This window comes from Perca fluviatilis, chromosome 19 (assembly GCF_010015445.1).
Source record: "Perca fluviatilis chromosome 19, GENO_Pfluv_1.0, whole genome shotgun sequence".
In the NCBI taxonomy this organism is placed as follows: Eukaryota; Metazoa; Chordata; class Actinopteri; order Perciformes; family Percidae; genus Perca; species Perca fluviatilis.
Window position 1 is genome coordinate 3,658,100 of NC_053130.1, and position 26,576 is coordinate 3,684,675.

Sequence of the window (26,576 nt, forward strand, 5' to 3'; positions counted from 1 at the left end):
TTTGCTGTGAATTCACTCTGCAGTGCTTCTTTACTTTTTGTCCTGACACACCTGATTTGCATAAAGTAGACTGGGTTCAATTTTATGCAAATGAGGAGCGGGCAACTCAACGCGCCCGTCTATTGAAAGCCGCCGCGGCGCTACCAGAATGCATTGCACGGCGTACAATGAACGAGACCCGTACTGTCTTTGTCTGTTTAAGTGAAATATATCTACTAAGGAAAACTGTTTTCAGACCAGTGAATAGCTGAAAAGTTTTCATCGTTATCAAGATTCCATCATTTCCACTTCATGTTCAGGTATGAAACAGATTCACTTATTTGCTAAGTAACGTTTGAATATGAAGCTCGTCTGAGGTCACTAGAGTTATGGCCGGACACCAACTGCAGGCCTCGTATCTGATATCCTGCTGTTATGTAACCACGCGGCCCGTTCTGGAACCGCAGTGTGTGTGTGTGTGTGTCCGTTTTTGGTACTATGTTTGCTACAAACACATGGAACACATTCTGGTTCTTTTATCCTATCAATTATTTTGTACGAGTAGGTGTAATATTTGGAACCAAAATATTCATGTTTACCCAAATTTTTTTAAATAAGTTTTTGCCTGAAGATGGTCCAGTACCGAAACGTTGCCTACTATTAAACTTTATATTTTTTGCAAGTAAGACAGCGTGCAACCAATGTTTTAAATAAATAACCATTTATATCTTTGACATTTTAACTCATTTGCTGTGTGACATCAGTGGGACTGAATAAACTTTATTAAAATCACACAGCAGTGACAGCAGTCGCAGCCATCTGTCAGCACCGCCAGACCTGCCGAGACACTGTGGTCACGACAACTGTGTTGTGTGTATGTGTGTGTGTGTGTGTGTATGTGTGTGTGTGTGTGCGTTTGTGTGTGTGTCCTGACTTTTAACAGAGTTGCCTGAAGAGTTTTATTTGTACTGATTGTATTTATTGTATTTATAGTTTCTCACATAATTTTCAACTGCAATAATAAAATGAAAATCAAAACCTGGCAAATGAATTGCAGATAAGCATAATGGCAATGCAAAACTGATACCTGGATGAGACGATAACAAATACTGTTTTTGGGCCATTTTTGTACTTTTATGCATTTAAAACGAGAAAAAATGCATCTAACGGAAGAAAAAAAAAACTTAATTTTTAAAAAATGGTCAAATCATAACCGAAGTTATCTATCTCAGGACACTTTATTTACAAAGACCCAACAATTCCCAAAGGGGCATCCATTCAGTGTAAATGTATGTTGATACCTGGAAGTTGAGGTAGAAGTCTTCCTCTACGTTTCCCTCGTAGCTCAGCAGCTCTCCCAAACCGTGAGCCAGCTCCTGCACATAGACACAAGAGTTCAGGATCAGGACCAATCTTTGGGACAGTGATGTCGATGTTGATTTAATACCGATATATTGCCCAGCCCTAGCTAGATGGGACTCAGTGGTCACTGGTTCAGTCGCAAATAAACTGAGAGAATAAAAACCAATGAATTCTCTTAGAAGGGGATTCATTGATTCATTATGGTGCATGTTCGCCCCGCATCAGGGATGCACCGAATCCAGGATTCGGCTGAATATTATGCTTTTTGACGGGGTTCGGTTTCTGCCGAACCTTAGAATTTTTTTCCAAGCGAACCGAACCCTACGCTTGCACTACACGCGCTACGCTGGTCGACGTAATGGCGGCGCCGTTGATTACAGGAAGGTGTTTACGTAGGTGGAGCGTTCAATGCAGCAGGCTGTGAGAAAGTGGACATGGAACTGGTGAGCAGAAAAAGTTGTTGTTTGGCAGTACTTTCAGTCAAAAGAAGGCCATTCAAGTCCAGCTACATGTTCAATTTACAATGGTGATTGGTCCGGTGGTGGCGAGGACCCTAAACTATACACAACATGGCCGCTGTTACAACATTTGGTATGAAACATCCGGAAGAATATGAGTTGGGCACGAAGGAATCTCCAGACAGCAGCCAGAATGCAGCAACTTCAGGTATGAAAAATACACTGCTGTGGACGTTGTTTACTTCATTAATGTGTTTACTGTGTTCATGGAATGAGGGTAGGAGGAGGATTCGGTATTCGGATTTGGCAGAATCGTAACCAGTGGATTCTGTATTTGGCCGAACCCCAAAAATTTGCATTCGGTGCATCCCTACTGAAAAGCAATGAAAACAGGCTCCACCCTGCTTCAACCACGATGGCTGCAACTGATTGGAACGCTTCACTCGTGGGGCTGTCTGCTCCCGGATTTCAAAACAGACCTACACGGCGGCTCGCTTGAAAACGTTCTCTCGAAATGTGTTTCTGATAACATTTAATGCGAGAAATGACTTGCAGCTGTCTTGATTTTAGTTCAACAACTGGTCAGTTTAAAAAGATTTTCGTGAGTTTTCCAGAGGTTGCAAGTCAAGCTGGACGCACCTGATTTGCACAAAGTAGACTGGATTCAACTTCATGCAAATGAGGAGCGGGCAACTCGACGCGACCGTCTATTGAAAAGCCGCAGCGGCACTCCCAGAATGCATTGCACGGCTGCTTACAGAGACAATGAATGAGACACATATCGTCTTTGTCTGTTAAAGTGTAATATATCTACTAAGGACTAACAGTTTTCAGACCAGTGAATAGCTGAAAAGTTTTCATGGTGATCAAGATTCCATCATTTCCACTTCATGTTCAGGTATGAAACAGATTCACTTATTTGCTAAATAACGTTTGAATATGAAGCTCGTCTGAGGTCACTAGAGTTATGGCCGGACACCAACTGCAGGCCTCTTATCTGATATCCTACTGTTATGTAACCACGTGGCCCGATCTGGCACCGCAGTGTGTGTGGGTGCGTGTGTGTGCGTGTGCGTGTGTGTGTGTGTGTGTGTGTGTGTGTGTGTGTGTGTGAGCGCGCTTGTGTCCTATTGCGATCCAGAGTTTTCAACCTTCAGGACGGTTTTGGATGTGAAATTTGAGGACTAACTTTGAGTGAATGTTCTGGATCTTCGGCTCAAAGCTGACGCACAACACAGCTGAATTGTTCCATTGGTCACAAGAGTTCCTCTGTTGCAAAGTGACAGCTTTGACCCTAATCTTACTTTACTCCTACTTCACTTTTCTTCTCAACTTCACTTTATGTTACGTTATTATGTTACTTATTGAATCGCTCTTTTCTTACTCTTGCTTTTACCTTGAATCTGACTGTAAGAAACTGCACTGAACACTTCCCCTGAATAACATATCCTGCTTCAGATTAAACTGCCAGACCCCTGCCGCCAGCTGTGGAAGAAGTATTCAGTTGTTGATCGTATCAAGACTATCTCTCCACCGTTACATATTCCATATGTACGGTGATGATCCCTGTGAGGTCAGGTAAGCGGATACTTCTTTTAAACACACCAGCTTGCCCGGCCGTGCCCTTTAAAGCACCTGTGCTGGCGTGGAATCACTGATAGTATGACCAGAACCGTCTCCGAGCGGCCTACAAGCTGGAGAGCTAGTCTCTTCACTCAGAGAACCAAGGTTACAACGTAACCGAGCGATCCTTTACTTCGGTAAAAGTGCTAATACCACACTGTAAGAAATACTCTGTTACAAGCAACATTCCTGCATTGAAAATGTTACTTAAGTAAAAGTCTGGAAGTATGTCTATATAACTTCCAAAATGTCAAATAAAAGGTAAAAACAAACAAACACAAAAACGCCCAAAATGTCGTAAAAAGCGACACACATCCAAAAAAAGGGACACCGTGGACTTCTTTAATCTCTCAAAACCCTCCGTGGCGGACAAAGTTGCACAAAAGTATGCAATGCAAAAAATTTAAAAAAACTGAAATTCACAACTGTGAATCACGATCTATGGAAGAATGTATGTTAATACACAGATATTTCTATGAGCCCCGTCTCTGTGTAACGTAGAGTTTTTCCTGCGTGCCTCTACGACATGTTAAAGTTAGACAGCCAATCACAGACGTTGTTAGATCTTGTTAGAAACATGCTGCGTGCCTATTGGCTCACTGACGCTGATGAGATTTACTCCTTAGGGAAATTAAAATTGGGTATTGCATGACGAGGCATTTTTCGATACGCGATACTTTAGAGGCAATTCGGTCGGTGCCTCAAAGCATTGAATTCTGCACCCAGCCCTAAGCACTATAACTATAGATCAAAGACAATCATATTCTTTGAATATTATCTCAAAAACTCTAAAGCAAATGCAATAAATACAATTGTAAATTAAGGTACAATTGAAAACTACTGCATGGTAAATATATTTCAAGTGACGTAAAAGTTGGAGCAGTAGACATAATGCATGAATGGGTTTTGACACAAAGTTACCAAAGCTGTATTAAGTATGTATCTGGTGGGAGAAACCAGATATAACTTATAACTTGCTGTCGAATTTAACTTCAATCCGACAGCAGCGCATGAAGTTAAATTTAGACTATACAATGACCATGCTTTGAGGGATTAGGGGCGCGGGGGTGGAAGTGACCACACAGAAATCAAAAGTTGAACTCTGGCACCCTCTAGTGACAGCACACAGAATTACAAGTTCAATTCAATATTCTTCGTAGTGTCAAATAACAACAGGAGTTATCTCAGGTGAGAGAGAGAAAAAGATTGAGCTTTTTTAGTTTAATGCAAAGACGTAGGTTTTGTTTCAACATTGGGGGGGGGAGACATTATAACAAGGGGGCGGGGTCTGGGGGTCCTCCCCCTAAAACCTTTTGAGCGTCAAACACAAGGGCGTAACTTTGGGTTCAACATTGGGAAGGGTTGAGATCTATTAGAGACTATGAGAACTATTCAGGGAGGTAGGTCCTGAGACATGTGTATGTGCGTGTATTTTCTTTTTTTTATAAAAAGTGACAACAATAACGGAAATATTGTAGAAAAAAAAACTGTGACAAAAATGTCCAAAAATTGTCCAAAAAAACCCAGAAGACATTTACAAAAACGTTGAAAAAATTGACCAAAACACCTTGGTCAAACACTTCATTCCCTGTGTCTGAAACCGTTGGAAAACATACATTTACTGGTAAGAAGTATAGGCTGGATCTGTATGTCCGACTACACGGGTATTTGTTGGCTGGGTAGGTGTTCCATTTTCAATTTTGGGATTTGAATATTCATTTGGTCTTTTCTTTTTTCCCTTCAATACTGTAAGAAAGTTGAAACGGATTCAACTTTTGGAGAAACGCAACCCTAAGAAGGATATATAAATATGTTTTGAGCCTTCTGAACGGTTCATTTTACCTCTTTTTGGGGGGGGTCTTTGATATTTTTTTGAAGGGGGAGAAATCTACCTCTTCTAAATATTGGACACACACAGACACACACACACACACACACACACACACACACACACACACACACACACACACACATCTCCCCCTGCATCTACACCTATATGGTTTAACACAATGTCTTATGTCTTTAACACAACTCAGCTTGAACATGTTGTTTTTGTAGAGCTGTACATACAATGCAACAAGTAGTGGGTGGTTTTTGGTCGTTTTCTTTGTCAAATTTTGGGGTTTTAACGTAATAAAATACGCATCAACGAGAAAAACATTGCTGATTCCTAAACCTCAGTCTCTAGTCACTTTAAGCTCGTAGCTCATCCTAAATTCCGAGAGATTTTCACACGCAGCCGGGGCGATTCAAACCGGCGACACGTACCGGCATGATCTGCTGCAGGTCGTCCAGGGTGGCGGTTGCCATGCCGACAAGGGCATTTTGGTCGCATGGTGCAGTGGGCGGAGTGAGGAGCTTCCTGTGAGAGTGGACAGACATTCAGGGAAACATTAACCCAGTTACCAGTTACTGTACATTCCTGCTGGTTGGGGTTGGAGCAGCACATCAGGAACACACACACGCACACACTCACGCACACGTACATGTGTATGTAGCTATATATGTATATGACATGGGACAAATTAAAATATCAACACACATACACACACACACACACATATGTGTATGTAGTTATATATGTATATGACATGGGACAAATTAAAATATCAACACACACATATACACACACACACACACACACATATGTGTATGTAGCTATATATATATGACATGGGACAAATTAAAATAACACACACATACACACACACACACACACACATATGTGTATGTAGCTATATATATATGACATGGGACAAATTAAAATATCAACACACACATACACACACATATGTGTATGTAGCTCTATATACATAAAATATGGGACAAATTAAAATATCAACACACACATACACACATATGTGTATGTAGCTATATATATATATGACATGGGACAAATTAAAATATCAACACACACATACACACACACACACACACATATGTGTATGTAGCTCTATATACATAAAACATGGGACAAATTAAAATATCAACACACACATACACACATATGTGTATGTAGCTATATATATATATGACATGGGACAAATTAAAATATCAACACACATACACACACACATATGTGTACGGTATGTAGCTCTATATACATAAAACATGGGACAAATTAAAATATCAACACACACATACACACACACACACATTATGTGTATGTAGCTCTATATACATAAAACATGGGACAAACTAAAATATCAACACACACACACACACACGTACATGTGCATGTAGCTATATATATAAGACATGGGACAAATTAAAATATCAACACACACACACACACACACACACACACACACACACACACACACACACACACATACGTACCTGTAACAGTAGAGGGGGAAGTGGATGTCCAGAGCGATGCTGTTGTAAACGGCTAAGCCCATCAGCTGATAACACAGCAGGTTAAGGAGGAAGTTACATATTCTGGTATTTCATCTGATCCATAATGTCATATAGACAGTAGTGTCGCATGTCCAGACCTTCCTCCACAGCGCTGAAGAGGAGGGTCTGGCTAGTCCACACAGCATTCTGGGATGGGAGAAAAACATGGTCTGGTTTACTGGCATTTCTTTAAACCTCCTGTTGTCCTCGGGTCAAATTTGACCACCCATTTAAAAAAAAAAAAAAAAAATATATATATATATATATATATATATATATATATATCATAAATTTTGGTTTCTTTCAACCAATTGTCAAAAAAAATAACGTGGATGGTCCCCTACAACCATTACTCTTCTCAATTAAATTAAATGATTGGTTTACTACTTTCATTGAATTTGCCTGTTTAATTCAATTTTATTGCATTTGAAAAAAAAAAAAACGTTTAAAAGAACGTTAAAAGGGGAAAAAAATGTCGAAAAAAGCTTCAAAAATGTGGGGGGAAAACACAACAAAAACGTCAGAAGCTCAGGAAAAAAAGAATCGACAAAAACGTCGGAAAAAGTGTCAAAAAAGACGACCTACACATTGACATTTTTATATTTTATTTAAAATTTTTACCCAGTAAAACTAAAAGTTGCAGGTCGACAGGAAGACAACACAATCGTCTTGGGACGGAGCCACGGTGCCTCTGCAAAATAGCCTCGGGAAGGATCTTGTTTTGGTGGAACATGTGTACGTTCAAAAGTAGTTTTAGTCGTGTGAGAGAAAACTCCGATAGGACAGATAGTCTAGCTAGCTGTCTGGATTTACCCTGCAGAGATCTGAGGAGCAGTTAACCATAGTCCTCACAAATCCACCGGAGTTAGAACGCCAACACAGAGACAGAGGAAGGTGTTTTTTTTCAAGACAGGTGACCAGAAGTAAAAGTAAACGTGTCAAAAATAAAAACGAAGAGGAGCTTAACCCTTTGTGTTGTCCTTGGGTCAAATCTAACCTGTTTTCAAAGTTCTTTATATCAGAAATATGGGTTTCTAAACAACCAAATTGCCCCAAAATAACTTGGATGCATACATATACAGTACATCCATGCATCCATGTTCTTCGCAGGTAAGATTAATGCTGACTTCCATTGAATTTTGGTTGTATGTTGACCAAAGTTTGACATAAACCACAACTAATAGTCAAAATAATTCATGATATCTTCTTTTTTCCTGACGCAAAAATTAGGTATATGTCATTTTATTAGGTTTATTGAACATGAATTAAAAAAAAAAAAAAGTGTTGAAAAGAGGGATAAAAACGTTTAAAAAAGCAGCAAAAGCATAAAAAAAGTGTAAAAAAATGTGGCTGGTTGGCTCGGTTGGTGGAGCGGGCGCACATGTGCCGGGGTTTGTTCCTCGGCACAGAGGGTCCATGGTTCGAGTCCGACCTGTGATGGTTTTCCTGCATATCTTCCCCCCTCTCTATCTCTCCCCTTTCATATCTCAGCTTTCCTATCAAATAAAGGCAGAAATGCCCAAAAAGTAAAAAAAAAAAGAAAAAAAAAAGTATGACAACCGGAATGACAAGTTCATGGACGACGGTGAAGGCAACACAAGGGTTAACAAATAAATATCCTCAATAACCCTCAACAGTAACAAAATCATGTTATCTTAGAGTAATATGGACAGACATGATTCAGATTAGGGTTATGGGTCACATTTTGATGGTAATTTCAAATTTCAGCTTCTAACGATCACAAAACAGAGTAATCAAGACAAACCATTATTTAAGCAAATTATATTTTGTAAATAAACTCTTATTTTGTCTTGTGTTCTGAATGAAAAAAATAACATTTAAATGGGAAAAGCATTCAGGGGAATTTCACAGTTCCAGATGTTTATGCCGTTGATTTGTTGAACAGTTTCACGGTTTTCTAACTTCAATAAATGCAACATCTTTCCAAAAGTCAATGAGTAATCGTCTTAAATAATCCTGATTTCACCAATGACCAAAACAATCATGATTATGATTTTGAAGCTGTCAGAACAGAAGCTGAAGTCTTTATAAAAAAGGTGGAGTTGAAAATCCAACACAGACAACAGTCGGACAGAAAACAGCTGGGTTTTACTGGTGTTCAGTCTGAAACTCGCAGTGTAAAATCTGACCTAATGGTCCGCGAGTGTGTGTGTGTGTGTGTGTGTGTGTGTGTGTGTGTGTGTGTGTGTGTGTGTGTGTGTGAACTTCTTTTATGGCAGAAAGAGTTTAATGTCGGCTATAAATGACTTCATTGTGTAACTGTAATGTGTGTGTGTGTTTGTGTTCAGTTCATGTACAGAACTGAATGTCCCATCCACCTGCGCACGCGAACACACACACACACACACACACATGCACAAAGTGATCACAGCTGCCACATGTGGTGACCAGATGTAGTGTAATTGCGTGTGTAGGTTGAATGTGTGTGTGTGTGTGTGTGTGTACTACTGATTACAGGTAGGCACACACAAAGGCACCGACATGAAAATAAACATTAACTGTACTATTACCGCAACCATTAAGGTCATTATGAAGTCAAAGAAACACACACAGACACACAAACACACACACAGACACACAAACACACACACAGACACACACACAGACAAGCACGCACACTCACACACACACACACACACACACGCACACACACACACACACACACAGATATCAAACAGAGTGTACAGAGCAGAAAAGCATTTAGAGGCCCTCGATCATATATCTTCATTTTATGGGACAGACATATAAATCTCTCTCTCTCTCTCTCTCTCTTTATTCATGCCCGCTCTGTTTCACATTATCTCTCTGTCTGTTTTTCTACCCACTTCCTTCTGTTTGCCAGACTGTTTCTTAAACTCTTGATGTAACAGCAGAGCCGCAAATAACAAACAGATTCTTCCTCAAAATTTTAAATTCTGCAAATAGAAACATCACAAAAACTCAGGAAATGAAGAAGGCTCCACCTTAAGGCTCTTATCGAGCACATTTAGAAGTAAATTAGGACAAGGCAGTTGACACGGAATAAGCCTGGAGCTTCCCCGATCTCATGGGTCTGCGTTTGAAGTTGCACACGTTTCCCACTGTGTCCTGTTGCTATTACAAAGTTGGCGACCGAACTGACGTGCACGCACGCTGCTCTCCTCACACAGTGCAGCGTGGAGGCTGACTTTTAGTTGAGAAATTATTATCATGGTTCGCAGTTAACGAGGCATGATGATGGTCTGCTTTCCAGCTATCTTTCTGGAACAGATTTTGGGCCCTATCTTGCACCCGGCGCAGCGCAACGCAGCACAACGCAGCACAACGCAGCACAACGCAGCACAACGCACAGCCTGACACAAGTTTAAGACCGACCCAGTTGTCAGTTTCCCGTCCAGCGCCCGCGTCGTTTAAATACCAAATGCACCTGCGCCTATCTGTGGCCCATGGGCGTGCTGGTCTTACAGGGAGGTGTGTTCAGGTGCATTCTGGGCGTGCTGGTCTTACAGGGAGGTGTGTTCAGGTGCATTCTGGGCGTGCTGGTCTTACAGGGAGGTGTGTTCAGGTGCATTCTGGGCGTGCTGGTCTTACAGGGAGGTGTGTTCAGGTGCATTCTGGGAGTATTGCTATCTTGAGGCAGCGGGAAGTGATGGCGCCATTGACCAACAAAAACCTGGTCTGAAGTCAATAACGCAGCATTTCGTTGATATTTTAACAGAGCATTAGTAAAATCCTCCTAGGCTTGTGCACAGCGCGCGCACACTATGCTTGTTACACACACAGGGACACACAGCAGCACACACACATGCAGAAGATTACTAATAAAAATATTAGGGTGCAAATCCTCCATCATAACAGAAATGCTCCAAGGTCCAAACGCGCCTGGCTTTTAAAGGGAATGGGAGATGATCTCTGATTGGTTGATTGCATGTTACGCCCAAAACACACCTCTGATTAATGAAGACACTAAGGACAACCCTTTAGGACCAGGCGCCCGGCACACAGAGCCTTTTTTTCCGCCGTCAAACTAGCAAAAATGGATTTGGACACGCCCTAAACACACCTGCACCAGGCGCTGCACGCCATGCGCTTAGACCGTTAAAATATGGCCCTATATGTTAGTCCGTGGTGGTTGTGTTCCTCGGGTTGGGTGTCAAACTCAATGTCACTAAGGGCCCCACTGGAAAATTCAAATCACATGAAGGGCCAGACATGTTTAGTTTATTGACATGCTTGTATTTTATCGAAAAAGTGAAATATCTTTGACTCTATTATTGCACGTCTCATATACACTATTCTTCTCACTTACAGTTTGGTCGACATAAAGCCCTAAAAAAGTCAGCGACAAAGTTCCTCAGGCATCATAGAATTTAGCAAAACAAGCACAGCCTGAATGTGTATGGGATTATTTTTGTGCCTTTAACCCTCATGCCCTCTTTGGGCATTTTTGTAAATTTTTCTCAAGTTTTTTTTTTTCATTTTGTGATCATTTTTGCTGTGTTACTGCTTATGGTATGAAATTTTGTAGGAACCTTTCTTTTCAGTCAAATTTTTTAAATCCAGTGTTTTTTACTCTTACATGTCTTTTATACTTAAATGATTCATTTTGTACCCTATGGACACCTTCGAGGCAAAAATGTCCACGCACACAAAAACTGTTATTAAAACATCATATATCAATATTTTTTTTCTGCTTTTTTTTCATGAATCACTTAAACAACTTCTAACCTAATCAAAACCACCAAACATTCAATCATTTTCAGGCACTATGTAAAAAATAATAATGCAATCACATTAATTTTGTTGCTTATCTTTGACATATCCAAGCCTCTAATTATCCATTATATGGAAAAAAAAATCATTTTTTGTGTTTTTTTTTTTTGTAATAAAAAATGAAATTCTTCAAATAAATAAACTGGCATTTAAAGGGTTAAAATCCTGAAAATGATTGAATGTTTGGTGGTTTTGATTAGGTTAGAAGTTGTTTAAGTGATTTATGAAAAGTTATTTTATTTAAGGAGGGCATGAGGGTTAATTTCAAGCAACACTTCTCAAGTATCAAACAAAAATCACTACCTCAAGCATCTCTAAAGTAAAACATTTGTGTAGTCGTAAACTATTTTTTATATATTTTATTCGTTTGATAATATGCCCTTTTGATTACAGTTGAGTTGCTCTCTCCATCACGTTTGCAGCTAAGGCAAACATGATGGAGAGACACGATGGAGAGCAAAAGACTGATCGCTGAGAAAGAAGCACAGGGAACTGTTAACAAAAGGACATAACATCAAACAAATAAAAGAGCAATAGTTTACGACTACACCAACGTTTTGTGCGCAAGTTTTAAGTTTTACTTTTGAGATGAAATTTCTTTTGCTCGAGTTAGTGATTTTTGTTTGATACTTAAGGAAGAATTTATAGAAGTTTTGCTTGGAATTAAAAGGCACAAAAATAATCCCATAAATATGCAAACTCTGCTTCTGTGGGGATTTCTGAGTCTCAAAGTCGACAACTCTGCCAAATTCTGCTTTAAGTGTAGCGTAATTGCAGTTTAAAAAACAGTTTCTCGTATATTTTCTGGTTGTGTGCACAACCAGGCGGGTCAAAATATATTGTCAACCTTTATTAATATGAGAGCCGGATACAAATTTGCGAGGGGCCGGATTTGGCCCGCGGGCCTTGAGTTTAACACGTGTCGTACAAGGATAAATAAACTAATTTGGGTAATTATGAACAAATGAACCAATGGAGGAGCCAAATGCAAAAAAAAGGGAACGAGAGACAGAGTGAAGAAATGAAGAGATGGAAGACGGATGAAAAGCCTTGAAGGAAGGAAGGAAGGAAAGACAAAGAAACATACAGAGCAGAGAAAAGTAGAGAAGAACAAATGAAAAAAGGATAAAATGAAAGACCGAACAAAAGAGAAAGAACAAAGGGATGAACATATGGAGGAAGGTGGAATGGCCACAACCTATTTCCCTGCCTGAATATTCAAACAGTTTCTCGTCTTTTTGGTTTGGCGCACAACGCAGGCCGTAAGGACAACGGGGCGGAAAGGAATGAATTACAATATGAATATATTTATGTTTAATCAAAGTACCACACAGCAAACCTGGGACTGTGTAATACTGCAATATAGGAATATGTACACATTGCCGGGGAAAGGAAGAAGAAGGGAAACGGCAGCTGCTCCTCGTCTCTAAATTAATATTCGTGTTTGTTCCTTTATGTTTACATCTGTTAATACTCTCTTTCCATCTCAGCCTCTTTCTTTCTGCTTTACCTGTCTCTCTCTCTCTCTCTCTCTTTTTCTTTCTCTCTCTCTCTCTCTCTCTCTCTCTCTCTCTCTCTCTCTCTTTCTCACACACATTTGCTCTCCAGCGTCCTTATTTCTCACCGCTCCCTCTTCATCTCCACAGTGACGCAACGCTACCATGACGACTAAACCGGAACGAGGGAGATTGATAAATTAGCTCTTACTGCGAGCACACATGTAGAACACCCAGGAGCAAGCACACACACACACACACACACACACACACATGCACGCACAGGCATTAACACACATTTCAACACGAAGTAGTACGCACGCACAGCCACCCACCCATACGCACACCCACACAGACACACATACACACCCACACACAGACACACCCAGACACGCACACACACACTTACACACACAGACACATGCAGACAAACCCAGACACACGCACACAAACACACTTACACACACACACACACACATATTTCCCACCCTTCCATGTTTTTTTTTCTCCATCCTCTTTCTCTCTGTCTTGCTCCCTCCATCTGATTTTTTTCCCGTGCATACACACACACACACACACACACACACACACACACACACACACACACTAACCTGGCGAGGAACAGGCAACTATTAGGTTATATAACCTTTTGAAAGTTCCCAGCTGGCCAGTAACTTAGGATGAAGTGCTGGATCCTTCTCTATTCACATAAACTACACACACACACACACACACACACACACACACACACACACACACACACACACACACACACGCTGTATACTGTACATACACACTCTCACAGAATTACAAACACACACGCACGTAGTCCTGAAAGTACATTTTACAAATAGCAGGAACAAGAGAAAAGCAACGCTGTAGTATTTCAGACTACAGAAGAAAAGGTAATGCGTGATTGTTTCACTGAGAAATCTGGATTCCTTCCATTAACTGTCCACCTGACGACCATTTCTTATCACGCAGCGCTGCGACTTTCTGATGAATGGAGGTACACATGGTGGACTTGTAAGTGTTAAGCATTATAGGCTCATTTCCTGCTCCAACAGGCTGCAAAGTGGAGGGACAAACGTGCAGCTGTCTGAGGTAGAATACGTTCCCTTTAGACGGAAAAGCTGCAGGACACAAGCCTGTCTCCGAGAAATTACACGCGCATGCCATTAATATGAAACAGAAAATACTTTTGAAAGAAACATAATGCCACCCGATTGGGTTTTCTTAGAAATCTAATAAGAAATCGTTACTAAACGTGTCTCCTACTGAGTGTATCAGTGAACTTTGTTTTCCATAATGTTCTTACAAAAAAATTTTAATAAAAAAAACATCTGCGTGTAGCAACAAAAGCATGAGTCAACTTTGTTTCATATTGCCACTGTCGGGCAGAAACCTTGTATATCCATATTTAATTATTAATTCATTTACTTTTTTGTCGCATTTTCAATGTTTTTGTCTCTTTTTTAAACGTTTTTGTTGATAATTTTGTCGCCTTTTAAAAAAAGAAATTAGACAATTTTGTTCACGTTTTTGTCGTGTTGTTTTTTGTTGTTGAGTTTTTTTTCTCAAAGTTTTTGTTACTTCTTTTGGAGTTTTTGTCGCCTTTTTCGGGGAGGGGTTTGATAATTTTTTTTGAGGTTTTTGTCGTTTTTTTTCAACAATTTTTTTCAATTTTTTGGTTGCTTTTTTCAAGGTTTTCTTCCACAATTTTTGGAAGCAATGGCTTTGGACATACAAGGTCTTTTATATGTCTAGGTTTACTTTACTGACATTTAACCGAATACTTCAAAAGTGTCGAGAAAAGAGTCAAAAAAAGAGACACCTTAGGAAACAGCTGCAGTCGGAGTCTGGTGTTAGACAGCTTAGACCAAACATCTGGTCAGTCGGTGCACCGGCTGTTCCGTACACGGTATGTGACTGCAAACCAGCTTATAAAACTACAGCGTTGCTAGTATATCATTTAAAGCATGCAGCGTCCAAGTAAAAGTACCTGTGAAATGCCTTTTACAATATTTCGTTGAGCTATTTTTCTTCTTCTTTTTTTGACGCATTTGTTATGTAAGAGCATGTGGGTGTGAAATCACTGAAGCCGCCCTGTTTCGGGGAAATGTTTCATTTTGAAACCTTGCCTGTTTTATTTCACATTCTGTGCTGAAAAAAGACGCATTTAGTTTGAGATATATGTGTTCGGTGTGCAGATTTATGGCCTAAAAACACATATTATAGTATCTCGTTCTCCTCTGTGGTTTAAAATAGAGGAGTGTTATGGTGTGTGAGACGGGGAGGGAGGGGGAGTAAAAGAGAAAACTTTGTATGAGTGTGTGTGTACGTGTGGGTGTGTGTGTGTGTGTGTGTGTTTCCAACATCCCAAAACTCTCCCTGCCAACAGCTCCAACCAGAAGCTGTGAAACCAGTTTGTGCACTGCAGACGCTAAACAAGCTACTCTAGCTGGGAAAAAAAAGTCAAAAACGAACAAACAAACTGTGAAACCTTAAAATACAACCATTGCGGGTGCAACCATACATCGATCTGGATCAATATATCGATTCAATCCTCAACGATCCAATTCTTTGGGTACAAAGTGAAAATATCGATACATATCATCTTTAAAGGATAATTTTTGGTTTGTTTCAACCTGGACCCTATTTGTCTATGTTTTTGTGTGTAAGTGACTGCAACAATCTTTCAAATTGGTCCAGTATTAAGCGAGAACGCTGTAATGTAACCCTATGGGACAAATGTGTAATAACAACAGAGTGAAAACATTGGAATTTCCCCTTATAAATAAGATAAATAAAGTATAAAAAGTAAGTAAAGTAAAGTATGTGCATTGTCAGTTTGCGTCCACTAAAAGTTATTTTGCCTGCTGAAAGGCTCAGATTAATATTCTAAGTGTCTGGCAACATTATGGAAAGAATCCCTACAGAGATTGTCCTTTAAAACCTCTTTAAGATCTTTCTGTTTAACCAGAACCAGAAACAGCTCTGAAGTGGCTAGTGCTAAACTCACCAGACTCCATTTAAAAAAGCAATACTTTTAGTGTGTATAGAGCCAGCATATTTTCACATGTAAATTGGTAAAGTATGTGTTTATTTCAACCAAAATTAGAGTTGTGATGGTTGGAAAAGTGGAAAGACGACCCAAAGTGCTGTTTCATAGTTTTATTTTGTTTGTGTCGCCTTTAAATGAAGTGTATTTTACAATGCTAAAATTACTGTTTATTTACATGGAGTCTGGTGGGTTTAGCGAACGCAAACAAACAGTAGTTACCCTTTAAGACGCGCCTTCATTTTGAATTTCCCACTTTAGGTTTATTCTTTTAATTAAAAAGACTAGTTTGTGGGGTGATCTCTAGCTCACTCAGTAAAGCGTTCGCCCGATGAAGGCTGAGTCATTTGCAGCGGCCCAGGCTTGAATCCGACCTGCGGCCCCCCCCCCCGCTCTCTCTCTCTCCCCACTTTCCTGTCTATTCACAGTCACTATTTAATAAAAGGAAAAGCCCCCAAAAATGATCTTACATTTTTTTTATAAATAATAAAGAGCTTAGTAATGAAATTGTCAACTCATACTTTAGTTGCTTTTTGTAAATATACTGTACAGTATATCAATGTGAGTGATTGTGTTAAATATGTTGTCTCTTATCAATGGCATTGATTGATTCAATCGAATCAAAATCTTATTGTGTAATCTTATCAGTAAATATTGTATCGTCGATATAACGTGTGATTTACAACCATTGGTCCCTTGACGGATGGGTTGAAATGCAGAGAACAAATTTTGCTGCATGTATGCATATGTGACCTTTCTTTCTTTAAGAAATCTGCGTTGCTTTTCGGTCCGATAGATACCGTTCATGTGAACAGAAAATTGCGTTGTATCCTATCCTGTTGCCTGTATCTTTTCACGGCAACCCTCCATAGAAATTTATCAGCATCACTTTAACCCTTGTGTTGTCTTTGGGTCAAATTTTACCTGTTTTCAAAATTTCTATATCAGAAATATGGGTTTCTTTTTAACTACCTAATTTTGATTAAACCAAAATAACATGGACAATTCCACGCAACGGCTTCGCAAGTGCAACAAAATATTGTCTCTCTACTTTCATTGAATTTTAGGGTGTTTTATTAAATCTTTTTAGCATTTGAAAATAAAATGGAAATGTTTCGAAAAAGTATCCCGACTGAACGTTGACACTTCTGTGATTATCCTTCCTCTGATATTAGTCTGAATAATTCATAATTTCTGCTTTTTTAACTCAAGAATTAGGTCTAATTTTCTATAAATGAGGTTTATTGACCATGAATTCCAAAAATAAGTGTAAAACTAGTGGTGATAAGTTGGTGTTAGTGGTGTTTATACATGGTAGTGAAAAGAAGCCTTAAACATCAAAAAAGCGCCAAAAACATTTTAAAGAGCTCCAAAAAAAGTCAGAAAAAGTGATGATTTTCAGTTTTCCACCGTCAAGTGCATGGTTGAATGGAAGACAACACAAGGGCTAAGTAACAGCGACAGTTTGACACTATTATTATAGTTAATCTCTGCAACTGATCCGCTACATGAGGCAGAACTAGATTTAAATCAGCATGTATCCCTTTAACAAAAAATATACCACCCAAGGTCCCAAAAAAATGTACATTACATCACGATATACGTGTTTTGTTTCTTGTACAAAGGATACAGTCCCGACCAACTGGAACTCTGAATAGTTGTCGCACTTCCAACTGCTGAACCAATGGCAGCGCGAGTCCTTCATGTAGGTGAACATGCCTGTAAAAAAAATTAAAATATGGTTTAGATTAGGTATGGCACATTTCTGGTGGTTGATGAATCAATGAAGCGTGGAGAAATGAGAGAGTGATAGATTGACAAGAGAAGGGAGGGAGTGGGGGGGGGGGATGGAGGCAAGGATGGAAGGAATAAAGTTGAAAGTGAAGGGGAAACAAAAGGAAGAGAAGGAAGATGGGTAAAAAGGAAAAAAGACAGAAGAAGCAATGATTGAGGAAGGAAGATAGTAGAAGGAAAAATATGCTAAATTGGTTAATTAGGAAAAAATAAACCAATGGAGGCGTTGAATGCAAAAAAGGAACTGTAAAACTATAAAAGTAAAGAGACAGAGTGAACAATGAAAAAACAGTAGTAGAGAATAGAATATACAGCCAGCATACATACATGGTATAGATGAAAAATACAGAATTTATATATAAATACATGTAGTCTGGGTAAACATGAGCAAAGTGCTGAAACTCTAAATAAAGCTCTGTAAAGATGAGAGGCGCTGCAGATTACTACCAGAGACACCTTTTCACATTCAATTCATTATTATAAAAAATATAAATGATTGCTGCTTTAACCCTTGTGTTGTCCTTGGGTTAAATTTGACCCATTTTTAAAAAAAAAACTTTATCAGAAAAGTTGGTTTCTTTCAACCAAATTTTCAGAAAAATAACGATTGTTCCACACAACGCTCTTCCCCAGTAAAATAAATGATCAGCCCACTACTTTCTTTAAATTTGGATGTTTTATTCAATTTCATAGCATTAAAAAAAAGTTTTTTATGAAAGAACGTTTAAAAAAGTGACAAAAATGTCCACAAAAGCCCCCCAAAACGTGAAAAAAACTAACACAAAAACGCCAAAAGGCGCAGAAAAAAAATTGACAAAAACATCAGGAGGGAAAGCAACAAATGTTTTGAAAAATATAACCAAAACGTTGAAAAAAAAAAGTTTAAATTTTGACCCAGAAAATCAAAAGGTTGCACGATCGACGGGACGACAACACAAGGCTTAGAGAGAGAAGTGCTCACAAGAAGAATTACTCCAAAAATTGAGAAATTAGACTGAAACTGATTATAACACATTACATTGTGACTGGCAGAATATAAAGCTGGTTTAAACTGTCACTGCTTTTTAACTGTTAATGAGGTCTCGTCTTCACCGTCAGTCTGCACGGTACCAACGCGCACACACACACACACACACACACACACACACACACACACACACACACGACGGCGAGTGTCGGAGTGATAAAGGACGATGAGCAGCGAGAAGTTAAGTCGAATAAACTCGACAGAATTGTTTTCCAGCGCCGACTGAGAGAAACAGCAGCAGTCTGTTCTGAGCAGAGACACACATCTGGAGCGCTCACATCTCTGAACACCAGAAACTGACACCGCTTCACGCATAAAAGAGCCTGTGTGTGTGTGTGTGTGTGTGTGTGTGTGTGTGTGCGCGCACAAGGCAGAGCTGGGGCTTTCCCTGCTCTGCTAATGAGGGGAACACAGCTTTCATTGAGTGTGCACCAAAAACACAGACGACCGCGGAAAGATGGAAAGACGATGGAAAGAAAAACTCGTCCAGAAGAGAGAGAGAGAGAGAGAGAGAGAGAGAGAGAGAGAGATGCACAGATAGAAAGTAAGAGAGAGAGAGAGAGAGAGAGAGAGAGAGAGAGAGAAAGAAAGAGCAGATGCAGACAAACGTTTCCATTCAAGTATTTTCTAATGTTAATTCCTAGGTACCGAAGGAGAAACAGAAAATCTTGGGACACAATTCTATATCAATATTATGAAAATGTTTTTTATCCGCACATGACGAGAGAATGCGTCTCGCGGTTAAAGGAAATATTGGAACAACAGTGACGGAAACACGTGAATAAAAGAGAGCCTGAGAAATGTTTTAATCACATTTTGCATAAATTCAATTTGGATTACAAATGTCAACATTAGTTTGTGCCTCAGGTTGTTGCTAAACGAGAAGAACGTTTCAGCAAGTGGCCCCAAAAAGACACTCGTAGGAATCAGACACATCCGCGGGTCCGTGTGATATCGTACGAAAACAATTTGTACGACACCTTACGAAAATGATCGGTTCTGCCGCTGGTCACGTGACGAAGTTTCACAATACAGTGGAGTTTAGCCGACAAAAGGTGACCAAAGTTAACCCTTGTGTTGTCCTCCCGGGTAAAAATAAAAAAAAGAAACCCCTTTTTTCAACATTCTTGGTGCCGTTTTTGTCTTTCTGTCGCTTTTGTTTCTTTTTTTCTGCGCTTACTTAATAGTTTTACACATATTTTTGGAATTCATGACCAATAAACTTTTATATGAATTGATACCTATTTTTTGAGTTGAAAAAAAGCTGAAATTATGAATTAAGATGACTCATATATGAAATCAGAGGAACATATTGAAAGAATCACAGACTTGTATAAGTCAAAGTTTAGTCAGGATACTGTTTTGATGCTAAAAATGCTGTAAAATTGAATAAAACACCCAAAATAAAATGAAAGTAGTCAACTGATCCTTAATTATACTCGAAGATCGTTTCTATGGAACTATCGGTGTAATTTTTGTGCAATTTGGTTGAAAGAAACCCACATTTCTGACATAGAAACATTATAAACGGGTCAAATTTGACCTGAGGACAACAGGAGGGTTAAGTGTAGACACCAAAACGACTAGTTAAGATTAGAAAAAAATTCTCCTCTGGGTAAAAACAGCGCCCCCCTTATGCCAGGATCAGACTACACAAACTCAGCCCGATATTGACCCGACAGACACGTTGCGGACCAACGTTCAGAACCGTGCCCGACGGGACCAACGAACCTCCGGACTTTCTTCTACCCACCTACTGTGCAATATTTAATATTTAATACTATTGATAATATTGATAATACTGGGCAATTCTATTACTGTGCAATACCATTACTCTCATTGTCCAATATCTATTACTTATTGAATATGATCACCACTATCAAATAATGTGCAATAACCCACACTGCATATCACACTGTGTATGAAACAATTTTTTTTTATATGTATATAGGCTCTCAGAACTGTGCACCTTACCCCCCTTTTTTGCACTACTTATTTTATTCCATGTTATTATATTCATTTTACGTACATGTTGGCACTGGGAAAGGAGTTGCTTTTAATCTCATTGTACATGTGTATAGTGACAATAAAAGGCATTCTAGTCTATTCTAAGGTCAGCGATCTAACGCCTGGGACACTTCACCACCACGACGCAGAACAGGTCTGTAGCCAGCCTAGTGGAATGGATTTAATTATGAGGTTCAAATGCTTCATTTTGATGTCCTTGGCCTCACAGATTTTGCTATGAGTGCACAAAGTTAGTCGCGTGCATTGTTGATACATTAGACGTGAGATTGTTACATGTCACATTCACAGAAATGGTGCTTTTAACAAGATTAGGGCTTCACTTTGGATAATTTCGAACCACCCGAAGAAGTGGATTGTGCTGCAGGAGCGGTTTAAGAGGCTTCCGTGGAAGTCTAAGGATCCATCAGTGCCACTTCTCAACACTACAGGGAGAGAATTTGATACAAAAAAGAAAGGAAACTGTTTCTTTAAATTGGCAGAATTGGAGAGGCTTAAGGTTTTTTTTTTTTAAGGATGAAAGAAGAAGCGAGGAAGCGGAAGAGACACAGGCTCTGTCACACGGCAAAGTGACAGAGACATGGAGATAATTAGAGTCAGGCAGAAGCGTACACTGAAAAGAGAAACAGACAGAGAGAAGAGGACAGTCATAACAAGAGCTGCTCCGGTCTGAAATAAGAGTTTGTTGCTGAGTTTCCAAAAGCACAACGGACCACTTTTCTCAGCCATCTGACACTCATTCACCGACCTGAAAACTCACACAGCTCGTCCACTGAGACCTCCATGTAATAAAAATGTACTTTCCATTTTGATCCAATAAAAACATGATTTTCTTTCCACTTGTTTCCAATAAAGTATGGCTTCGCTTCCCATTGACATTGCATCAAGCTAGATTTCCCTCCAGATTCTCAACGTTATCTGTGGTTCTCTGCTCTCCTTTTAACTTTAATCGCACTTGTTTGAGGCCGTTTTCACGGACATACTTTATACGTTTGATGTCAGCTGAAGGCCTTCTGAGCTACACTGCAGACGTACTGATGGCAAACGCTTACCGACATCCCAGACTGTGGCCCCGTTTAGACCTGGCGTTAACAAACGTCTTGGGTGATCTGATCACAAGTGCACCCCTCTGAGTATGTCAGTTCAAACATGGCATGTGAATGCGTCTCCATGTGTCCTGAGTAAACTTGTGATCAGATCTCACTTCCCTGCTCTATATAGATCTAACCCCCTAACCCTAACCCCCTCGAAAACGAGATGTTTCATCTCAGGGTCTATCCATCAATAAACTTACAAATTACGTAAGTAATTTTTTTATATGCCAAGACCCCATATGTGTTTTTAACCAGCGGGAGGCAGCAGTTGTAATATCATCATATTCGTGAATTCAGGGACATTTTATGAGCCTAAAAATATAACCTTAACCCACTGCTGACACCTCCGCCTTTGACAGGCAACGGTGGCGCACATGACATATTTGCGAACACACTGCAAAAATACGGTGGCCGTATGTGTCCCAGACCACCTCCGAAAGTGGTCAGAGTGATCGGATCTCAATGCGTCCTCCTGCGTTAATGCGTACAGGTCTGAATAGGGTCTTCTTTGGTCCGTTTAAAACGAACCCTGGAGCATTGGGTCGGATAGTCCGGTTGGTTTGGGGCGGGGTGAAAACTCATCCAAACTCTGCTGGGGATCAAACAAACAAACAAACTCTGGTCCGCTTGACCACTCTGGTCCGCTGCGAACTGGAAGTGTGTCTCACCGTAGTCTGTGTGGAAGATCTGTCGGACCAGCAGCAGGAACCATTCCTTGGTCAGGCCGCCCATGTCCAGCCCCGCCTCCCCGACAAACGTCACCCGCAGCTTCTTCTTCAGGTCACACCGCTTCCTTGTCAACTACAGAGGGAGGAAGAGGACGAATACATTAGCCTGGTCCTACCAGACTCTGGTACACTAGCCTGGTCCTACCAGACTCTGGTACATTAGCCTGGTCCTACCAGACTCTGGTCCATTAGCCTGGTCCTACCAGACTCTGGTACATTAGCCTGGTCCTACCAGACTCTGGTACACTAGCCTGGTCCTACCAGACTCTGGTACATTTCATTGGTCCAGAGAGTCTGACCTCTCTCCATTGACAAGTGTTAACTTCCTTGAAGGCGGGTACTCTGTTGAAGTTTAAAACTACGGAGTGTCTATTTGCACCCCCGGTACGAATAGCCTCGGCCACACAGCTGAGCTATTTACAACCTGTGACGTAACAACAAAAAAACGTTGCTCGCGTGCACCGAAATCATGGCGGACGTTCATCTTCCATGACCGCAGAAACTGGCATATTAGGGAAGTTTTGTCTCTAAAGTTTATAACAATTGAACCATTCAGTGAAAGCATACAACCGTTAGTTTGTTAGTTAGTACCTATTTTTTTGTATACAGTATGGTTACCTAGCAACCGAGGCTTGAAGAAACCAAGTGGTAAAAAGTTGTTCAATTTCCTGAAAGAACTGCTAGGTGAGTGGTTAGTGCGCTTACCTTTAGTATGGGAGTTTGGAGTTTGATTCCCCTGTGTGGTGATCTTATTTTTTAAAATTTGGATTGGATAATTTGCATGCAATTGCGCAAGTCAGGACCCGCGAACGCGTATTTTTTTTTTTTTTTTTTTGCAGGGTGGTAGGGGAAGACTCATGAATATGCCTGCTCTGGTTGGGTTGGTTAGGTTTAGGCAAGAGGAGTGGGATGGTTATGGTTAGGGTAAGAATGTCAGGGCAATAATATTCCAAAAAGGTGTAATACATGAGTAGTATGGATAACTGTGTGTAAATATATGCCAAGGTACTGTAAATGCACAGGGGTGCAAATAGCATACACTGCTAATTGCACCAGGGTACAAATAGCATACTGCTAATTGTACCAGGGGTGCAAATAGCATACACTTCTAATTGTACCAGGGGTGCAAATAGCATACACTTCTAATTGCACCAGGGTACAAATAGCATACTGCTAATTGTACCAGGGGTGCAAATAGCCTACACTGCTAATTGTACCAGGGGTGCAAATAGCATACACTGCTAATTGTACCAGGGGTGCAAATAGCCTCACCCTTAAAACTATTGGATCTGCCCAGAGCCACTCTGTACCATAACCAATCACTAACGTTTGGTCGTGACATCGGCTTAGAAAAAAAAAAAAAAACTGAAACTGCCTGGAAGACACCGTTTGGGGACTTAAAACACCAAACACCAACTTCTGCAGACCAAATAACTTCACAAAGACAGAAACCTGGATAATCTTAAAACTGAAAACCTTTAGGCTGAATCAGACTTCAAACCGTTATCACCACTTGGACTTGGATTTCAGGGTTCACATGAGATTTACAGTTTAGGTCAGACTAAGCGTCTGAGGTTGAGACATGAATGTAGAACATTAAAGGCTTATCCATCATGAATGGTTCTGTATTTTCACGCCCTCTTTGTGTTGCCAGACCACAAATGTGCCTGTTTTTTTTCTCTCTCATTACAATTTGTTTTTCAAAAAAATATATTTCTGTTTGGCATCGAAACCTCATTAAGGCCCAACTACAGTATTTCAAGTTTCCACGAAAGACATTCGTCTACATCTGCGAGAATTCCTTCCTTCTTCATTATCTTTGCTTAATGCTTCAGTGGAGGATGCCCATAACACACTGCTTACAGGCAAAAACATGCAGATAGGTCAATTAAACGGGAAATTATAGTTTTTTTTAAAATCAACAATTAGTTTGACACTGGACCAGCAGATTGGTTTGGAAGCCTTAAACATATTTCAGCAAAACAACCACTGCTCTACGTTATCTCACAGCTCAAGGTATTCATAAAATACATGCAAAGTGTCTGTGATCACAGAGGCCCGTACAGTAAAGCAGCCGAGTGTCAAACAAGCTGTTTTAGTTGCTCCAGCTTCCTGTCGGGAGAACATATAACAACGTGTGTGTGTGTGTGTGTGTGTGTGTGTGTGTGTGTGTGTGTGTGTGTGTGTGTGTGTGTACCAACCTCATCCAGTGAGTCGCTGAGGAGTTGTGCTCGTCGTACTTTAATGTTGAGGAACAGAAGGTTCATATCCACTCTCTGCCTGCGAGAAACCTTACTGACCAGGCTTTGCTGTGAAACACACACACACACACACACACACACACACACACACACACACACACACAATTAAACTGTGTGGACATGTAGACATTTATTGCTTGCGTTCAGTACATCCTTGCACGTTCTGCCTGCTTTCCAGTTTGCATGTCTGTGTTACTGTACTTCTATCTTTGTGAGGACCTTGTGAACAAAGAACGTCTGAAAAGTGAGGTCACTTCTTCAAAAGGCAGTTCAACAGTGTGTGTGTGTGTGTGTGTGTGTGTGTGTGTGTGTGTGTGTGTGTGTGTGTGTGTGTCTCTCTCTCACCCGGGCCTGACTGATCATCTGTTGCTCGGAGTCTTTCTGGATGATGACTTTCTTCACCACCGTTGAAAGGATGAAGGGGAACTGACAGAAGGAAAACCTGAGCAAAGGACAAGAAGAAATATGAACAGTTAGTAACCCTGAAAAAGGATTTCTAAATCTGTTTGAATACATGAATCATTCTTGATTTTTTTTTTTAAATCACAAGGCTCTGAAATGGACACCCTCCGAGCCTGAAACGAGCAGAATTCTCCCACTGCACCAGCCAGGGACATTTGAACTGTAATCTCTGGATCCGTTCCCTTTATCGGACGCTAACGAGCCGCGACGCAGCGTGAAACAGACTTCACGGCTTCTCAAAGTGTTTTTCCGCCATTCTGGATAAACTGCAGCTGTGGGAACGTCGCTTTGTCTCTGCACAGGCGGAGACACTCGAGTCTGGCTTCCAGGAAGCTTCAGCAAGGAGCTAACAGCGCTCTCGGTCATGGGTAAGTGAATAAAGCTAATGTGTTGTCACGTCTGTTAGCATTTCTGCTCCTTATTACCAGGCGAGGGAAAAGTCAGTACTCAGCATCTGTTCCACTGCTCCTTCATTTAAAGGAACACGCCGAGTTATCGGGACTTTGTCTTATTCAGCGTATCCCCCAGAGTTAGATGAGTCCATACATACCCTTCTCATCTCCGTGCGTGTCCTAACTCTGTCTGACGCCCCCACTGCTAGCCTAGCTTAGCACAGATTCTGGAGATAACCGGCTCCATCTAGCCTAGTGCTCCTAATAACGCCAACATGTTCATATTTACATGTCGTGATTTGCATAGTCGGCGTATATACAGTGTGTACAAATAACAAGGTCACATGACACACAGCCATCTTCTAACCGTATACGTACTGGGAACTATATTCTCAGAAGGCGAAGCGCTGCTACTTCTGCTACTTGGGCGGAGTGATTTGCTCGCAGCACCTGAAAAGCCCCATGGTGAGGAGCAGAGAGTTTGCTCAGAGTTGGAGTAATATCACTCCGCCCAAGTAGCAGTGCTTCGCCTTTATGAGAATATAGTTCCCATTATGTGTACGGTTAGAAGATGGCTGTGTGTCATGTGACCTTGTTATTTGTACACGCTGTGACTATACAAATCACAACATGTAAATAGGA

At 40.4% G+C, this 26,576-nt stretch overlaps 1 protein-coding gene across 1 annotated transcript in view; it reads right to left on the bottom strand.

Moving 5' to 3' along the window:
• hectd2 (HECT domain containing 2) overlaps positions 1-26,576 on the bottom strand; it is an 82,383-nt gene that overhangs the window by 19,939 nt on the left and 35,868 nt on the right. Inside the window, exons 11-17 of the mRNA XM_039784384.1 lie at positions 25,426-25,522; positions 25,021-25,128; positions 22,760-22,892; positions 17,782-17,870; positions 6,762-6,826; positions 5,691-5,784; positions 1,281-1,355 (exon numbers count right to left, since the gene is read on the bottom strand). Coding sequence (XP_039640318.1) covers positions 1,281-1,355; positions 5,691-5,784; positions 6,762-6,826; positions 17,782-17,870; positions 22,760-22,892; positions 25,021-25,128; positions 25,426-25,522 — 661 coding nt within the window. The remainder of the gene's footprint in view (positions 1-1,280; positions 1,356-5,690; positions 5,785-6,761; positions 6,827-17,781; positions 17,871-22,759; positions 22,893-25,020; positions 25,129-25,425; positions 25,523-26,576) is intronic.